The following is a 16,993-nucleotide window of genomic DNA, read 5'->3' on the forward strand; positions in this document are numbered from 1 at the left end:
CATAATTAGTGTGGCAGTGGTTCTGGTTTACCATCCCAGATGACACCACGTTGAACCCTCTTATAAGCAACTTGTAAGAACTGAGCATGTCATGATTTTACGAAAGAGCATAAATTAATATTTGCGCTTTATCGTAGTCTAGAACCACTACCAGAGTGGTAGTGGCTCTAGACTACGATCCTAGTTAGATGAACTGTCAACTACCATCCTAGTTAACTGATCACACTTATACCTCCAATCTCCATTTTCAAGAACTGAGCGTGCCAAGACACGCCATCACTGGAAGTGAAAGTACAAAGTCAAGCATCTAAGCTCATTGAAAGTCAGCAATGTGACTTTAAAACGACTTAATTCACCCCGCAGGGTTATAAGCACTAAGCAGAGTTAATCTGTAATAAATCATTTGAGACGGAAAAGCAGAAATAAGTTGAAATAAGTAAACCTCGACGGGGATTCTAAAAAAAGATTACTTTGTCTACAAAACAATCGGAAGTAGACAACTTCAAGGCAGATAATCATTACACAGTTGCAACTTGATAAGCTTTTACGTGGTGATGATGGGCGGGTCGAACATTCGAGATGGTTAACAACTCAGTTTCAAGACTGGGCTTGGAGTTATGTTATTGGTTGTTGTGGCAACTAAATGTTACCCTAGTATTATGTCTAGACTCTTCAACTAACTAATCGGGATATAGTTTCAGATAGAGGTGCGTTTCTAATATAGCATCAGCTCAGCAATTTTAAGACAAGATCACCAATCTCGGATAAAAATACTAATACTCCTACATAGTACATATGTCGTGATAAGTTAATTGACAGTTGTAATACGTGGACTGAACAGTGGTGACTGCCAAGTAGTTTTTGTTTCTTGACGTGCAAGATTCTGTGACAACACGATTTGACACGTTTCAGACTATCTGAAGAGCACCGGAACAGAGCTCCATGTTTTTGCGCTGGATAGTGTATAATTTTAAAACGGATATGTGCATCACAAGAATAATAACCGCTAAAAGTAATAAGTAGAGTCTCAAAGATGCAGGGCACAGAGGGGCAGCTACACATTATAACACGTAAAGGAGGGACGGACCTGCCAAAACGGTTACATAATCGTCCCAAACCAACGACCTAGTAACCACAATGACCAGCTGATGTACGAAAAGGAGAGCAAATTGTCGCCCCTCTAATATCCACACTCCACCGTGTGATGATGATTTTAGAGGGCACCCTATAATGCAAAACAGCGTGCTTGAAAACCTAATTAATGAGACGGAGAGGGCCGTGTTACTCCAATATACAGTTAACTGTACACTACAGTACTGAGCAGTGTATCTGACAACCTCAGTTCTGTGCTGCAAGCCTGTCAACACAATTATAGGGCTCGCAGCTTTAAAACCCGACCAGTCGCTAGTTGGACAGCTACTCAGCTCCCTGGCTACAGGGGCGGCCACCTTAAACTCAACAATACCCCCCTCCAGCCTCCAGGACTTAACTGACTGGCTGTCTAAATTACCTACGTACAGATAACTCGGCAGGATGGGGTATGAATATGTAAACAGACTGCAGAGCTTCTGGGAAAGTCGGTTTTATGAGGTCAAAAGGTGTTAATGCGGCAATTTATTTCAAACACGGAATGTTAAATGACGCAGCTACATCTTTTGTAGTTCCGTATTTCTATGGTATGCTATAGGGCTTACTTATAATGGCTTGCGAATTATTTGGGAAGCTGCATTGACTTGTCTGGAAACGCCCCGGCCCCAAACGGAATCAGGTATAGAACAGGTAATAGCTTCATGTCACAGTCTATGAATGATTTGACTGTTCCCATTGTTTGAAAGCGGAGCAGTTGAATAAGTTTTCATCTGCTATTTCTAACTTAACAGGGAGCTTCATCCGAACCAAATGGTCTCCTCTCGATCGCAAAGCTAACCTGAAGATCAGGATCCTCATAGTGTGTCTTCCCCTAAGGGGTGTTGTTTTTAGCTTCTTGGGTATGGACATGTCGCAGTCAAAGAATATTACCTGCTCTCGCAGATCGTTTGTCATTCCCTGATCAAGTCTTGTGTTAGCATGAAGGTACTATGTCAGCAGTGCATTAATTGGACGATTAGTTAAGAGTGCGAATGAATCTGGTCGCGGATTCATTCCAGAAATGTGACACGACGCCAAGATTACGAGAAAAAAGCCGCGCAATTCGAATACTGACAACATATTTGAAGCAGTTTGTATGCGAATGAAGACAAAATTCGCTAGTCAAAAAAGATATGAATCGAGTGCTTTGGAAGTACACAGCATCGCACCTGCCCTTCACTGCAGCAACAGTTACACTCACCGTTCAATTACAAATTACACAGTAATCACTTTCCCGGTTTCAATCATTATTCTTCGTATTACACTTATAGTTAATCAGTATACCATGTTAATGGGGCACTGGGCAACATGCATAGAGAGTTGCGATTTTGCTATTTCGTAGTGGTCAGGTGTTTAAGTGAACGGGCTTGTAATAATGTATTCGACTTGGGTCCGTGCCAAATTCAATTTTATGGTACCGTTTTGTGCAAAATTGCAGGACAAACTGTTGAAACGCGTTATCTAAAAAATATAAACGACATTCAAGCTACAATAAACATTATTATCACACAAATCTTCCAAGCTCCTTTTTTCTGCTCCAAGAATTGATTATTCCAAGTTCACAAATAATGGAGTGTGCATTCTATGAATGTGACATTTCACCTGGAATAAACTAATTGAAGGACTCGAAGTAAATATCGATTTTTTTTTCTGATTACATAAAAAGTAAAGAAATAAATTAACTACATCATGTGACAAGACAAGTTACATGTGCATCCAGATTGTAATAAGTTAACTATAAAAAATCAAATAAGTGATCGAATCTATTTCCATAAACTGACTAAAATTAGCAGGACGAACAACGTTTGTTCAGCGCTGACGTGTTTGGCTTTTAACCACTCAGCTTGGCAGTAGCGACTTATCAGAAACAAATATATCTTACAGAGTCCATTATCTGTTAGAATAGGCACATAGATCAGACACATTTCATTAAATACTAGTACAACGATTGATCTACAATCGCCCACAATCCCAAATGACATACTGCTTAAAATATCTAGTCAATCAATGACTAAGAACGGTAAAACTGTGAGCTTTAAAACCCTTACGTTATTTTTACGTAATTTTAAAAGAATGTCAAGCAATATCTCAAATATGTACCTCAATTCCTACTTTTTAAAACCGTGTTTTGACCTAGCCTAGTAAGAACGTTCTTAAATTACTATTTCTTGGGTTAACCTCAGGATTAAAACTCAGAAACAATAACAGGTACTGTCGCTAAACTAACATATCACAACTAATGGCTCAGCCTCCAGGTAGAATAAAAGAGGCCAGCCCTACTCAGGATATATATTTCTTGATCAGATCTTTGATGCTCTTCAGCTCTTTCTCCATCTTCTTATTAGAAGCACCCAGCTGCTCAACTTCCCGTTTTAGTTTTAGATGTTCATCGTTCTTGGTATGGAACAACTTGGCCAACTGATTATACTTCCGGTTAATTTCTTTGTTGTTTTGTTTCAGGAACAAGATTTCCATGACCTGGTCGTTGTTCTGCTGAATGAACTCGTTGATGAAATTCTCCATCTGCGTAAAGTTTGACATGCTCGACAAGTGAGTTTTTCGTTTTGCTCTTGCTTTCTCAATCATTTCTGGAATACTGCCAGTAAACTCAGGTTTTAACTTTTCTTTAGTTTGGTTGGGCAGTGTTATGTTTATGGGGAATTGTGTTTTCTCAGTGAAGCTGGTTGAAGGTTGGATTGTCTCTGATTTGATACGTTTGTCTGCAGTTGCTTTCTCGGGCAAGGCAGCAGCTGGTCGTTTGTTGCTGCTAGCCAGGGCATTGTCCAGACCCAGCTGAGATATGACACTAGGGCTGACATTTTGTAGTTTCTCGAGTGGAAGCAGGACGTATTTCTTGCTTTCTGTTTTGACGGCAGGACTTTTGTAAGGGACGACTACTTTGTTGGTTGAGGTCGGAGCACCCGTTTTTATAGTAGCGGACACTATTTTAGGGCCCTTGTTAACTGCGGGTTTAGATCGAATAGTAGAGTGTGATTGGGGTGGGATTTGCGAGATTACTACAGGTTTCTTGAGCATTTTAGGATTGGATTTGGTATCAGAATTCATCTTACCAATAACAATAGGCTGTTGGGTGTGGCCCTGGTTAATCTTGACAATAGTTTTCTTGACTCTGGGAGTGGAGTTAACAGTCTGAACTACTTGAGGATGAGTTGTGGAGGTTTTGTTGATCTGAGGAGAAGATTTGGCAGGTCTAACAATGCCCAGAGATGAGGCTAGAGTCTCCAGGGTCGAGGAAGTGTTATCAGATGAGGCTGATGAGAGACTTGACGGGGAACTAACATTTGAGTAACCGTTAGAAGCAGGACTTCCTGGAGCCGGTTTAGGAGGAGCTGCGGAGCTTACTTTTAATCTTGTTTTGCTTCTAGGCTGACTTAACTTCTTAGCAAGTGGTCTGCTTGAATCAGGAGGGACGAAGTTACCGCGTGGTTTCTTGGGCTTCATTGGTTTGGTAGTGGTAGCTGGGAGGACAGCCTTGTCTTTTGGGATAGCAGACAGCTGAACCTTACTTTGATTACTGGATATAATAGTATCGAGCATGTTCACAATCTTAGAAACATGTTCGTCAGATAAGGGAACACCTGCAGCAGATTTTGTCAACTCCGAAACTGCCCCAGCCTTGATGGGAGCCTGTGGAGTTGTGGTTCGAGATACTTCAGTGATTGAAGCTTTAGGGGATGATCCAGGCTGGACACTAGCGGCAGTGTTAATTATATCCTGCAGTTGTTCTTGGGAACTTCTGGAATCTACTTCCAGAAGATTCTCAAGGTTTAGAGGCGTTCTGGGAGCAGGTGAGGCGGGCAGGATGGGTTTAGGTAAGATGAGGTCTCTTAGATCCAGATCATCGATATTGGTTCTATTCGGGGAGAACAGCTGAGTCATTGACCCGTTACTAGCGTCCATGTTACCCAAATCTAACACTCCAGTAAACTTCTCAAACTCTGAGGGTGAATCTCCGGACAAAGAGAATGATCTGCTAAATTCATGTTTTGGAGTAGCGAAAGGTAGAGTTGGTAGAGTTAGAGAGGTAAGAGGATCTCCCAGACTTAAGGGAGAGTGGATACGGGGGGAGAAGGTCGCGTCGTCACGCAGCGGCGAGGGGAGAGAGGGCAGCGAGAAGGTTTCCTCATCTCCACTATCGTCAGAGTTGAAGATCTGGTTAAAGTTACCGTCTATTGGCTGCACCTGGTGATAAAAAAGCCTGGTTAGTCATCTGGTTTTAGTTTTACAAATTCGTAGGCTATATTGTTAAATTAGTTTAATCACCATGTCCTCTTACTACAATCCGCATCAGGATTAACCGTAAAACGGATCTTTTAGTCAAAACAGGAAGGAAAAACTAAAAATAAATTAATCTCACCTCCCATATGTTGTTCTGAGAAGAAACGTGTGTGTCAATGATTCCATCAGTCATTATCTACTATCCTTGCATAACTAATTGGAGGTTAATGGACTGTAAAGGAATAGTTTAAGTACATTAACAGTTATAAGTTATAATAGTTATATAAGTGAATAGTTATAAGATGTGGTAATGAGTGTAAATCTAAATGGAGCTATTCTTAAGTTAGTTTTTTTTTGTTGGGGACCGGCCCGAAGTACCAGCCAATGTTTACTCAAAAAATAATATATATAATAAGTGTTATCAATTCAAACTCAAAACTCATACAAGATTAGATCTCATTAAAACGATTAAAATGTATATAATAGAGCTTGTCGAAACAAAACATAGCTGAGCACATATAAAGTTGCCTTTAGTTGAAATTATCATATTAATATGCTTTTAGAGTTGTTAGAGTGGAAACAGGCGCATAGCTACTGCTAGCTAGCTATTCCAAAATTTTTAAAATTTAACGACTGTTATCAGTCGCATAGCGTCATGCCGTTTTTGCTGGCGAATTGATGGCAGTGTAACTGAGATGGTATGCAGTGAAATTGATTCTGTGATGGCGTGCTTATGGGACAGAGTTATTATTAGCATTACGGTTGATGTTGCGCTCTGATTTCCTTAGTCCCGTTATATTGTATAACATAAAGTTAGGCCATTCGTCTGCAATGCCCTCGTTTTGTTGATCAATGAGCATGTTTTTTATGCACCTTTTGTAGATGTTAAGGTTGAATAGACTTGGCAAGGAAGTTGCTGCGACACTATATCTGTTTATTGCTAATAGTGGACCTTTGTAGAATACTGAATTATTGTAAGGGTGTTTACCGTATTCATCTGACCATAAAGTTGTATGACTCGAATCCGGATCGGCGACGTTAAATATTGGTGCACTGTTAGGTATTGTTTTCTTTATAGAGGGAGGCACTAGACTTGGGAAGTTTTTTAGCTTATGTATAAAAACTAATGCGTTCTTCACGATGATACTTTGAACTGTCAATATTTTGTGTACATAGAAACCAGACTTGGTACTTGCTGGTGGTGTACCATCTTTGTACCAGTAATTAACAAAACCTGGTAGTATTGCTCTAAGACCCATTTTCTGTTTAACAAATAGTGTTTCTATATGGGATTTGGCAGCAAAACCCCAGACGAGGGAGCAGTAATTAAGGTGAGACTGCACAAAGCTGTGATATATTTGTAAACGTGCTTCCAGAGGCAAATATTTTTTAAGTTTGTACATGACTCCAATGTATCTGGCCATTTTCATTTTCATGGCAGAAATATGTTGCGACCAGTTCAGTTTGTTATCTATTATAACACCTAAGAAACGGGCTTCTGTTTTTCTTTCGATTGTGACACCAGAAATTACTACATCGCGATAAATGAGGTTTCTTTGTCGAGAAAAGATCATATAATTCGTTTTTTTAAGATTTAGAGCTAATCCGTTGTTATCTACCCATTTAACTAAGACATCGCTAAGAATTTTGAGCTTATCATAAACCTCGTTTATATTTTCTCCTGTTAGGAAAATGTTTGCATCATCTGCGTACATGATGAAATTAGCTATTTCTGATATTTGAGGAAGATCGTTTATGTAGATTATAAAAAGGAGAGGTCCCAAAATTGAACCTTGGGGTACACCGTAAATAATTGGATTGGCTGAGGATTCAGAGGATCCAATTGATACAAACTGGTTTCTGTTCATAAGATATGATTTAAACCAGTTTAAAGCTAGACCTCTTATGCCATAGTGCTCGAGCTTATTCAGGAGTATGGAGTGATCCACAAGGTCAAAGGCTTTGCTAAAGTCAATCAAGAGGAGCAAAGTAACTTGCTTTTTAGACATTGAATTGAGGATTCTGTCTTTAGCATTAAGAAGTGCATGTTCACAAGACCTACCTGGGCGGAAGCCGTATTGATTTTCACAAAGTATATTGTAGGTATCCAAGAAATTTATGACTCGATTGTGCATAAGCTTTTCGTAGACTTTTGAGAAAGTGGCAAGTAGAGATATCGGTCTGTAATTTTTGATGTCAGTTTTAGATCCACCTTTATGTACAGGAACTACTTTTGCCGTTTTCAAGGCTTGGGGAAAGACCCCTTGTTCGAACGAGCTGTTAACAACGTGGGCCAATACAGTGGTAAAATTATGACAGCTGTTGGCAATTTTGAGTGGTTGGATTTTGGTGTCAAGAGTAGCTTTATTCTTAAATAGGTTAATAACGTCTTGAACTTCGGTAGTTGTGACTGGTTTTATGTAGATACTATTTGGAGAAGGATTACGTAGTGTCCCCTGGGCCCCACCAGGATCGAAAGTGGTCCTACTACTAATTTCAGATTTAATTTTTGGAGCGATGTTTGAGAAGTGATCATTAAATTTTTCTGCTACTGCTGCCGGAGTGCTGACTTGTCCGTTTTCGTCCGACAGTTTTATCGATGTAGGTTTGGCTGGTTTCCTATTCAGAAGTCCGTTAATCATCTGCCACTGCTTCTTAGAATTATCTTTGTGTTGTTCAAAGAATTTTTTGTAGTGTATGTTTTTGGCTTTGTCAACGTGTTTGGTGCAAAACTTTTTCAAACGGTCATATTTTAGCTGGTTCCTATCAACTGGTTCCTTAACAAAATCATGATATGCCTGATTTTTACGTTCTATAGCTTCTTCAAGCCAGGGCAGTATCCATGGTTTGGGATTAACACGTTCATTTTGTCTGCGCTCGGACTGTCTTTTTGTCGGGTAGGCAGCGTTATAAATCCTGTTGTAAGCCGAATTTAAACAATCAAACTGCTGGTTAGCATCAGGGGTATTTGTTAGTATTACAGACCAATTTTCTTCCATTATTAAATCTCTAAATTTATGGTTGTTGGCCTCATTAAAACTACGTACGTTGGTTTGTGTTGGATTTTGATTATAAGATGCGGAGCGGTAACTGCTGGTGGATGTAGTATCAAGATTAATTGTTGTAACTATCGCTAAGTGATCCGACAGATCTGTCGTTAATACGTTGCAGCTTATTGTATCTTCAAGATTGTTCGTGTAGATATGATCAATAAGCGTGGCACTGTGGTCTGTTATGCGAGTTGGACGTGATACAATTTGGATGAAACCGTAAGAGGATGCAATATCTATAATGCTTTGACATGCCTGGTTGCTACTGTGCTTCAGTAAATTTAGATTAAAATCTCCATGTAACGTCATATGTTTGCGAGAGTGTCTTCCCAGGTTGTGAAGCGTACTTTTAAAAATTTCAAGAAATGCTTCAGGTTTTCTAGCGGGAGAGCGATAAACATTTCCAATTATCTTTGTTCTATTATATCCTTTACACTGGTGGATCTTGATAAATTGAAATTCGCCGCTAGTATTTGAGGGTTCAGGGTTGGGATTGAAAATATCAATTTTATCAGAGTCAGCTACACGTTTGTGTATGTATATGGCAAGCCCCCCACCTTTACCCGATGTGCGGATGGGATCTTGGATATACGGTTCATGGAATCCATTTAATGTGATGTCGTTTATTCCGTTAGGCAATTTTTCTAGTGTGCAGTTAGTTTCGTTAAAACACAATACATCATACTTATCATATATTTCTATATCTTCTCGTAGTTGATCAATATTTTTGAAAAGGGATCTGATATTCATGGAAAATGTTTTAAGTTGAGAGGATGTCGACCTTTTTACGTTACGTTGCTGTTTATACTGACAGTGAGTTAGGAAAGCCGAAATGTCACTCCATGTTGAATCCTGGTGCTCTTCATTGGTCATGGCGTCTCCAATAAGATTACATCGACTATTTTGAGCGTATGGATTATAAATAGCGCAATTAAGCTTATTGTAGTCATCGTAAATTTCATAGTAAGTCGCGTAAAATCCAGGAATAAGACTTTCACAACAGCTTGTACAACCTAAATTTTCCTTAAAACATTTGACGTGGACGGCAACTTGGTCGTTTAGCTCCGGACAGTCTATGCAACGCGAACGTCTATGCAACGTCCATGCAACAACAAAAGAACCGTCTATGCAACGTCTATGCAACGTCCCTGCACAATGAACACTCTATGCACACTCCCTGCACGGTCAGTCTATGCAACGTCTATGCAACGTCTATGCAACGTCTATGCAACGTCTATGCAACGTCCCTGCACAGTACCATATGAACACCGGCTACTAGCCGGCTACTAGCCGGCTAGTAGCCACTTTTGTAATAACAGCTCCTCAACTTCACATTACCAACCGGCTACTAACCGGCACTTGAAAAGTGGTCACTAGCCGGCTACTAACCGGCTACTAGCCGGCTAGTGACCACCAAGTGGCTACTAACCGGCTACTAAGCGGTCACTAGCCGGCTATTAGCCGAGCTCTAAAGCAGACCAACTAGTAGCCGGTTCCAAACCGGCTACTAGCCGGCACTTAGAAAGCGGTCACTAGCCGGCTACTAACCGGCTACTAACCGGCTAGTAACCACCAAGTGGCTACTAACCGGCTACTAACCGGTCACTAGCCGGCTCTTAAGCGGACCTACTAGCCGACACTCGAAAAGCGGTCGCTAGCCGGCTGCTAACCGGCTACTAACCGGCTAGTAACCACCAAGTGGCTACTAACCGGTCACTAGCCGGCTCTAAAGCGGACCTTCTAGTTCCAAACCGGCTACTAGCCGACACTTGAAAAGCGGTCACTAGCCGGCTAGTGACCGGTTAGTAGCCACTTGGTGGTTACTAGCCGGTTAGTAGCCGGTTAGTAGCCGGCTAGTGACCGCTTTTCAAGTGTCGGCTAGTAGCCGGTTTGGAACTAGAAGGTCTGCTTTAGAGCCGGCTAGTGACCGGTTAGTAGCCACTTGGTGGTTACTAGCCGGTTAGTAGCCGGTTAGTAGCCGGCTAGTGACCGCTTTTCAAGTGCCGGCTAGTAGCCGGTTTAGAACCGGCTACTAATAGGTCTGCTTTAGAGCTCGGCTAATAGCCGGCTAGTGACCGCTTAGTAGCCGGTTAGTAGCCACTTTGTGGTCACTAGCCGGCTAGTAGCCGGTTAGTAGCCGGCTAGTGACCACTTTTCAAGTGCCGGTTAGTAGCCGGTTGTTAATGTGAAGTTGAGGAGCTGTTATTACAAAAGTGGCTACTAGCCGGCTAGTAGCCGGCTAGTAGCCGGTGTTCATATGGTACTGTGCAGGGACGTTGCATAGACGTTGCATAGACGTTGCATAGACTGACCGTGCAGGGAGTGTGCATAGAGTGTTCATTGTGCAGGGACGTTGCATAGACGTTGCATAGACGGTTCTTTTGTTGTTGCATGGACGTTGCATAGACGTTGCATAGACTGTCCGGAGCTAAACGACCAACTTCCCACGTGGACGTTGTTTTGGCACCATGAACAGCTGCGGATGTTTTTGGAAGAATAACACCAGCCGCTACAGCTACCACATTTTATTTTGATTTTATGACCAGAAGTATCAGTAACATTTCCATTCGCTGCCATTTTAAGTTAACTCTTATGCTTGTGGAGGAATTAGAGAATAAAAAATGTATAAATTTATAAATAACGTAAAATATATCTATACTAGTGCAAATCAGATTCTTTCACGAGAACCGGAGGTCCTGTATGCTACAGAATCGTGATCTGAGTCTTATCTACTTATTTGTTAAAAATATTCGCTAAATCAAATGTTACAATATAGTGCCCTTATCTCGATTTTCGGGCTTATCAGTATGATAATATGACTTTACCTAAAGTGTATATTAAGTCGTTGTGATTTGTATGTGTGAAATTGTTTCGTTGTGTAGTTTTGTGTGGTGATTTTTGCTATTTAGTTGTTTGTGAAGTTTTCGAAAATACTGTTGCACTGAACTTTGACTGAGGAAACGTGCTTGATGCTGATTTACCAGAGAAGCTTCTATAATTATTAAATAAAATGTGCACAGTTTTGTTTGGTAATGTGAAAATGTTTTAGGAAATGTATGGTGGGATGATAAGAGACAAAAATGCTTGATAGTGAAAGAATGTTCATCAGTTCATCTGATAAGCTTAAGAAGATAAGCATTTTCGACCAATCAGATCATTTCTTCAAAAATCGATCGTGGTAGCAATCAAATGATGAATTTGGATGAGGAGTGAGGATGTACTGAAAAAGATATGAAAATACTTGATGATATGCTTAATTTAAGGGCTTGACAGAAAAGGTTGATTTTTATATAATTAATTCATTTATGGATTAGTGCTCAACCACGGTGATATCTGAAAGGACTGTTAGGCTCATGGTGGTAGAGCCACGCACAGTTCCTGTGGCGTGGCAGTTCTGATCCACATAACTTGCCAACGCAGTTGACAAGTTCATATGCAACAGCCCTTCTGACATAGTGATGTAAATGGATGCCATGCTTATCATTGCGGTCCCATACGTAGTATGAATGAACCCGCTTGATAACGGCATGGGCATCGTAAAATGTCAGATTGGGTATCACCCTGGCGAGATTCACCATACATAGATTAAAATCATCAATTTCTCTGTTCAACCAACCAATTCTCGTTAAAGACAAAGCACAAAAACAAACTGTGTGCTTTTGTTGCTCTTACAGCTTTCGGCAAGGCGGGGACAAAAGTTATCAGCCAGACTCTTGGCAGATTTTCCATACCGTGAAAGATCGTTTATGCCACATGAGATGATCACAGTTTTGGCATGTTTGAGGTCATGATCCAAAGAGTCTATGAGCTGGTAGTTCAAACGCTTCTGACAGCGGTGGCCGGGTATCTGAGTTAATGACAAAATGTTGCAATGATTGGATGGTGAAAGTTTTTAAACCCACAAAAGGGGACCTAATTAATATTGTAATACTGACGGCTCTACTGTGACTCCACAATGGCCCGTGGCTCAATAATTGAGGTACCCACTAGACTTGAGGTAGCTATTTAGGAGGGCGATATTTTGACGCTTATCTACACAAAAGCTGCATTTTACTTTTTAGGCGTGGAGTAGATAACTGCAAGGTAAAGGACGACAAGTGTGTTATTGGGTCGCAGAGGGATTATTTGTAATTATTAGTTTTGTAATTATTAGTTTTGTTGATGGATAACAGGGCAAACATTTGGCCTCTCACAGCGTTGTTACGATTACACACCATGTTACGATTTAGAATTTCATGTGATTTGTCGCATGTCTTAATGAGTTACATTGTTGAGGCTTCAATCTGAGGAAAATAGAACAAGTAATTTCCTTACAGTGTGAACACACGACACACACATATATACATATAACATATTATATGTATTCTATAATATATATATTGACACAGGTCAACTGTAATTGTTTATATTACTAATGTACAGGATGTGCAAATCAGTGGGAGATCAGAGTAATAGGATGTGAGTGTTGTTTTCATTGAATATTACACTTTTTAGAAAGTCTTGCGGAGACATGAACTACCAATTAATCCTAATTAAAACTTTTATTACTCTTATATACTATTATACCTATATTATGCTTTAAATCTATTTGGTTTATTTATTCATATCTAATATAGGTAATTTAATAATTGTCATAATTAATATAATTAATTATGCATATATATATATATATATATTATAAGCACTAACCAATCATAACTCATACCAATAGTTAATACTTTACACTTTTATTGTTCTTATTAGCTCTTGATCTCTTTAGAAAGTAGATACTCAACTTAAGATTAAGCGAACTTAATGGAAATTATTTTGAAATGAAACTAATATAGCCGTGATATAATATACAATTTCATAGACAAAAGTTACAATAATGCTAATTGGTAAATACAAATATTTCTAAAATTACAGCATATTTTACAAAACTATTAATATTTTAAAATTTCCACCTCAAATACAATCTATGAGCTGTGCATAGGTTAATTAACGTTCATGATATAAACTTTATAGTCTAAAAGTTGACATTTTATGAGCACTGGTAAAAATAATCCACAACGAAATTCTCAATTATTATGAATAAACTTAATAAAATAAAAAACATCTCAGTACGGTCAGATATGATATTTCAAAGTCCGTCTTTATAATGTAAAAACTGAACTTACAGCTTATTAAGAAAAGAAAGATTAATACAGTAGGCTACAAGCTGTCGTGATTAAGTCTTAAATAAAATAAGATGATTTCATGCTGGCGTAATAATATAATCAGTTATTCTGTTTATAAACTTTAAGTTTACTTTTAAGATTAAGTAATTGATTATGATATAACAATTAAGCCCCTCAAAAATAATTAAAATTTTTGACCTGATTGTCCGTTATTAAAAAACTTTTCCGCACCAAAATTACTAAACATACATCACCATCATCAATATAAACAAGCATTCACAACGTACATCTATCCCAAATATTGCTCGTAAAGTTTTTGAGTTTTGGTAAAAGTAGCCCAACCAATGGAAGAAGCTGGGATCGCTTTCAGAGCATTCGCAGAAAATCCACGATAAAACCCCTTAGCTCCATTTTCACTCCAAATCTTGCTAAAGAGTGTCCTGAGAGTGGGCCGTGCACTCTCAGGCCCCCGATACGCCTGCATCTGACACTTGGAAAGTTGTAAAGGGTAAGTAGTTCCCATAGCAATGAGAGTAGCAGAGGAGGATATGCTAAGTAACGGCCAGAACCCGGGGTTCCCAACCTGGTTCCACTCGGCATACAGCTCAGTACCAGCTTTACTCAATCCTAGCTGCAGTGCTGCGAAGGGGAGCACTCCCATTAGGGCAGGTGCTATACCCTTGTAAAAGTTAGTTACTCCAAACCTCTTACCATTCTCACGGGAGATCTCTCTAACAGTGCCAAGTATTCCAACAGAGCCCTGGGAGGTCATTACCCTTGTTTTAGTCAACTCAACAGGGTACATAAGACTCTGACAGGCTATACCAGTCAGACCACCACACAACAACTTGTTCACTAAATCGTACTTTGAAACTTTCAGTTTGTCTGAGTTGCACAACAGTTCGAAGATAAGGAAGCGAAGGGCGTTCTCAGGAAATATCTTCACACAACTGATACCATTTCCCCTCCACATTGTCGTGTAACCTTCCTTTGTCATGGCCTTGAACAGCTGACCAATACTCAACTCTTCAGTGGCTCCCAATATTTTCTGTTGTCCTTGAACCTGGAGCAGGACCTTGACTCGGTCTAGGGGAGCAGTGGCTGTTCTTGACACTACACCAGCAACTCCACCACAAACTAACTTCTCCATCAAGCTGAACTTCTTCTTTTCGGCTCCTTTCTGCGCTGGGATGGTTACTAACCCATCTGCGTAGGGATCACCAAAGTAGTGTTTTGCTGTTATCTTGAATTTGCTTCTGAACTGGTTGAACTCTCTAAACTCGTCCCAACTTATGAGGAGGTTTTTGTCCTTGTCAATACGTGTTATCAGTTCTTTGATTTTACTGTCGGGCATGTTACAATCTTGTTTTTTAAAGAAAAACGACAATTCTGAGTGAGATATCTGGCCACTACCATCTTTGTCGAGTTTAACAAAATGTTCCCACATTTCTTTCTCATGGCTGACCATCAGATCAATGAATTCCTTGTAATCTAACACGCCATCATTAGAGCGCACATCTCCACGTTTAATCAGATTCTTTATTTCGTCTTTAGTAAAGCGCTGTCCCGACTTGGAGAGGTAAGCTTTCAGTTCCTCAAACGTTATGAAACCGTCGTTGTGAGTATCGAGGGTTTTAAACAGTTTTGAGAGTCGCCCCTCATCCGGCTGGAACAATCTTTTCTCCATTGCGACTGAAATAAGAAGATTACTAAGGCATTGAGAAGAGCTAGTAAATACCTAAATGCTACGAAACATGGAACAAATGTAAGAAATGTAACAAGGAAATGTTTTAGTTAATGGTATCAACATTCAAGTTTCAACTAAACGGGGTTTCAAGACATAATATGAATAATCATGTCACTAAATGCTCAGTAGCGTTATTTCTTACACACTACAAGGCAACTAAACTAAGTGAACGCTCAACAAATGTTATGCATACGTAATCTGTATGTATGTTTGGAAAGAGTCCATCAGACTTCCTTTAAAGCATGCACTTAATTTACATATAGCAGTTACTGTTCAGTTCAGAGCAGCTTCATCGCTTTGTTCATTCACACAACCAAACTCGCGTTCATTCAATTCTAAAACTATTTACCAAGCAACATAAAACATACAACATACAGCTGTACAAAGACGTTAGAACTTAGAAGAGTATTACACTAAAACACCCGATATCACATAGTTTGTGTGTAATTATACACAAAAGATATCACCTAGTTTATGAGAATGTCTGTTTGAAGATATTACAATAATTAAACAAAATTATACAAGATTAGTCTACCCAAACCTACATAAAATACCCAACAATAAATGTACTACGATTTTAGGTATATTAGGGCGCAATGAAACTACTACTACTACTAAATATCATATTTTGAGCTGTAACCATATTTTGAGCTGTAACCCATATACAAAGGATTGAGCTGTAACCCAATATACAAAGGAACTTTGTGCGGGGGTATCATATAACGTCCTTGACTAAAATTATCATTGAATATGTAACATATTTAAAAGTATTTCACAATTATGTAACATACCTGTAGTTGTGAGGAGTTCAGGTCAAATAAAAATAGGCCAAGTCCACCAGATCCACCATCAGCTGTAGTCACTAACGATCATTTAATTAAGTATTTTCTGTACCTTGGTGTGTAAATGTTATGATTCAAGTTTTAACATCAATAGCAGCTAGGAACAAGATTGGAAATATATATAATTTTTCAATGATAAAACAACATCATCACAGAATAAAATCGATTTAAATTTGGATTTTGTGTTGAAATAAACAATAATACACGAGTAAATGGGTGTATTGAAACAGAATATTAGTATCCATGATGTGAAATATCAAACAAACAGCAAGTTTAAATTACTACTTTAGTTAAACTCAATGCCACCAGTGACATTTCGACTGACATATAAAGCTTTAAAATTAAAACTGAAGTTGTCAACACTCAATGTCCTGCATCAAATTTATAATCAAGCTATTTTTCAAAAAAAGGACAATTGAAAAAGCAAAAAATTATAAGTGGATCAAAGCTGAATCTGAAAATTTGGGGTTGAACTTTACTGAAGGATTTTGCATGTTACACGAATTTTAAAGACACTAAAATAGATTACCTCTTCCGATTATATCACTGTCTGAATCAAGAAAAAAAACCCGTCAATTCTTTCGTTCAGCACTTTAGGCCACAATTCTATACACGACTAAAGATAACTTTACAAATGATTTAAATACCCTTGCAAATATAATTCAGCAATATTAAATATTTTTCTACCTACCCTCGACTACCAACTAGAAACTATTGCCTCACATATTCAAAGGGCTTGTTCTTTCAACAACAATCGTCTTACATCTGCTCACTGCAAGATAAAATGTCTATGCCTAGATTTTCTTTTTCTTTCAAACATGAAATTTACAG

The 16,993-nt window shown here is 39.0% G+C and overlaps 2 protein-coding genes across 2 annotated transcripts; both read right to left on the minus strand.

Moving 5' to 3' along the window:
• Positions 1 to 2,249: 2,249 nt before the first annotated feature.
• Positions 2,250 to 5,601, minus strand: LOC134814993 (mucin-2-like). The gene is made up of 2 exons (XM_063823399.1): positions 5,507 to 5,601; positions 2,250 to 5,331 (listed from the first exon to the last, which is right to left on the minus strand). Exons 1-2 carry the CDS (start codon positions 5,558 to 5,560, stop codon positions 3,409 to 3,411), a joined length of 1,977 nt encoding a protein of 658 aa, XP_063679469.1. The 5' UTR covers positions 5,561 to 5,601; the 3' UTR covers positions 2,250 to 3,408.
• A 7,641-nt stretch (positions 5,602 to 13,242) lies between these two features.
• Positions 13,243 to 16,698, minus strand: LOC134814994 (calcium-binding mitochondrial carrier protein SCaMC-2-like). The gene is made up of 2 exons (XM_063823400.1): positions 16,112 to 16,698; positions 13,243 to 15,265 (listed from the first exon to the last, which is right to left on the minus strand). Exon 2 carries the CDS (start codon positions 15,258 to 15,260, stop codon positions 13,863 to 13,865), a length of 1,398 nt encoding a protein of 465 aa, XP_063679470.1. The 5' UTR covers positions 15,261 to 15,265; positions 16,112 to 16,698; the 3' UTR covers positions 13,243 to 13,862.
• Between the last annotated feature and the right edge of the window lie 295 nt (positions 16,699 to 16,993).

This window comes from Bolinopsis microptera, chromosome 5 (assembly GCF_026151205.1).
Source record: "Bolinopsis microptera isolate Bmic1 chromosome 5, MBARI_Bmic_1.0, whole genome shotgun sequence".
NCBI classification, from domain to species: Eukaryota; Metazoa; Ctenophora; class Tentaculata; order Lobata; family Bolinopsidae; genus Bolinopsis; species Bolinopsis microptera.

Excerpts from the sequence above, each read along its gene's own strand:
- LOC134814993 (XM_063823399.1), bottom strand. The coding sequence starts at position 5,560 with ATGACTGATGGAATCATTGACACACACGTTTCTTCTCAGAACAACATA. Across the intron at positions 5,332-5,506 it reads CTCAGAACAACATATGGGAG|GTGCAGCCAATAGACGGTAA; the intron begins GTGAGATTAATT and ends TTTTATCACCAG.
- LOC134814994 (XM_063823400.1), bottom strand. The coding sequence starts at position 15,260 with ATGGAGAAAAGATTGTTCCAGCCGGATGAGGGGCGACTCTCAAAACTG.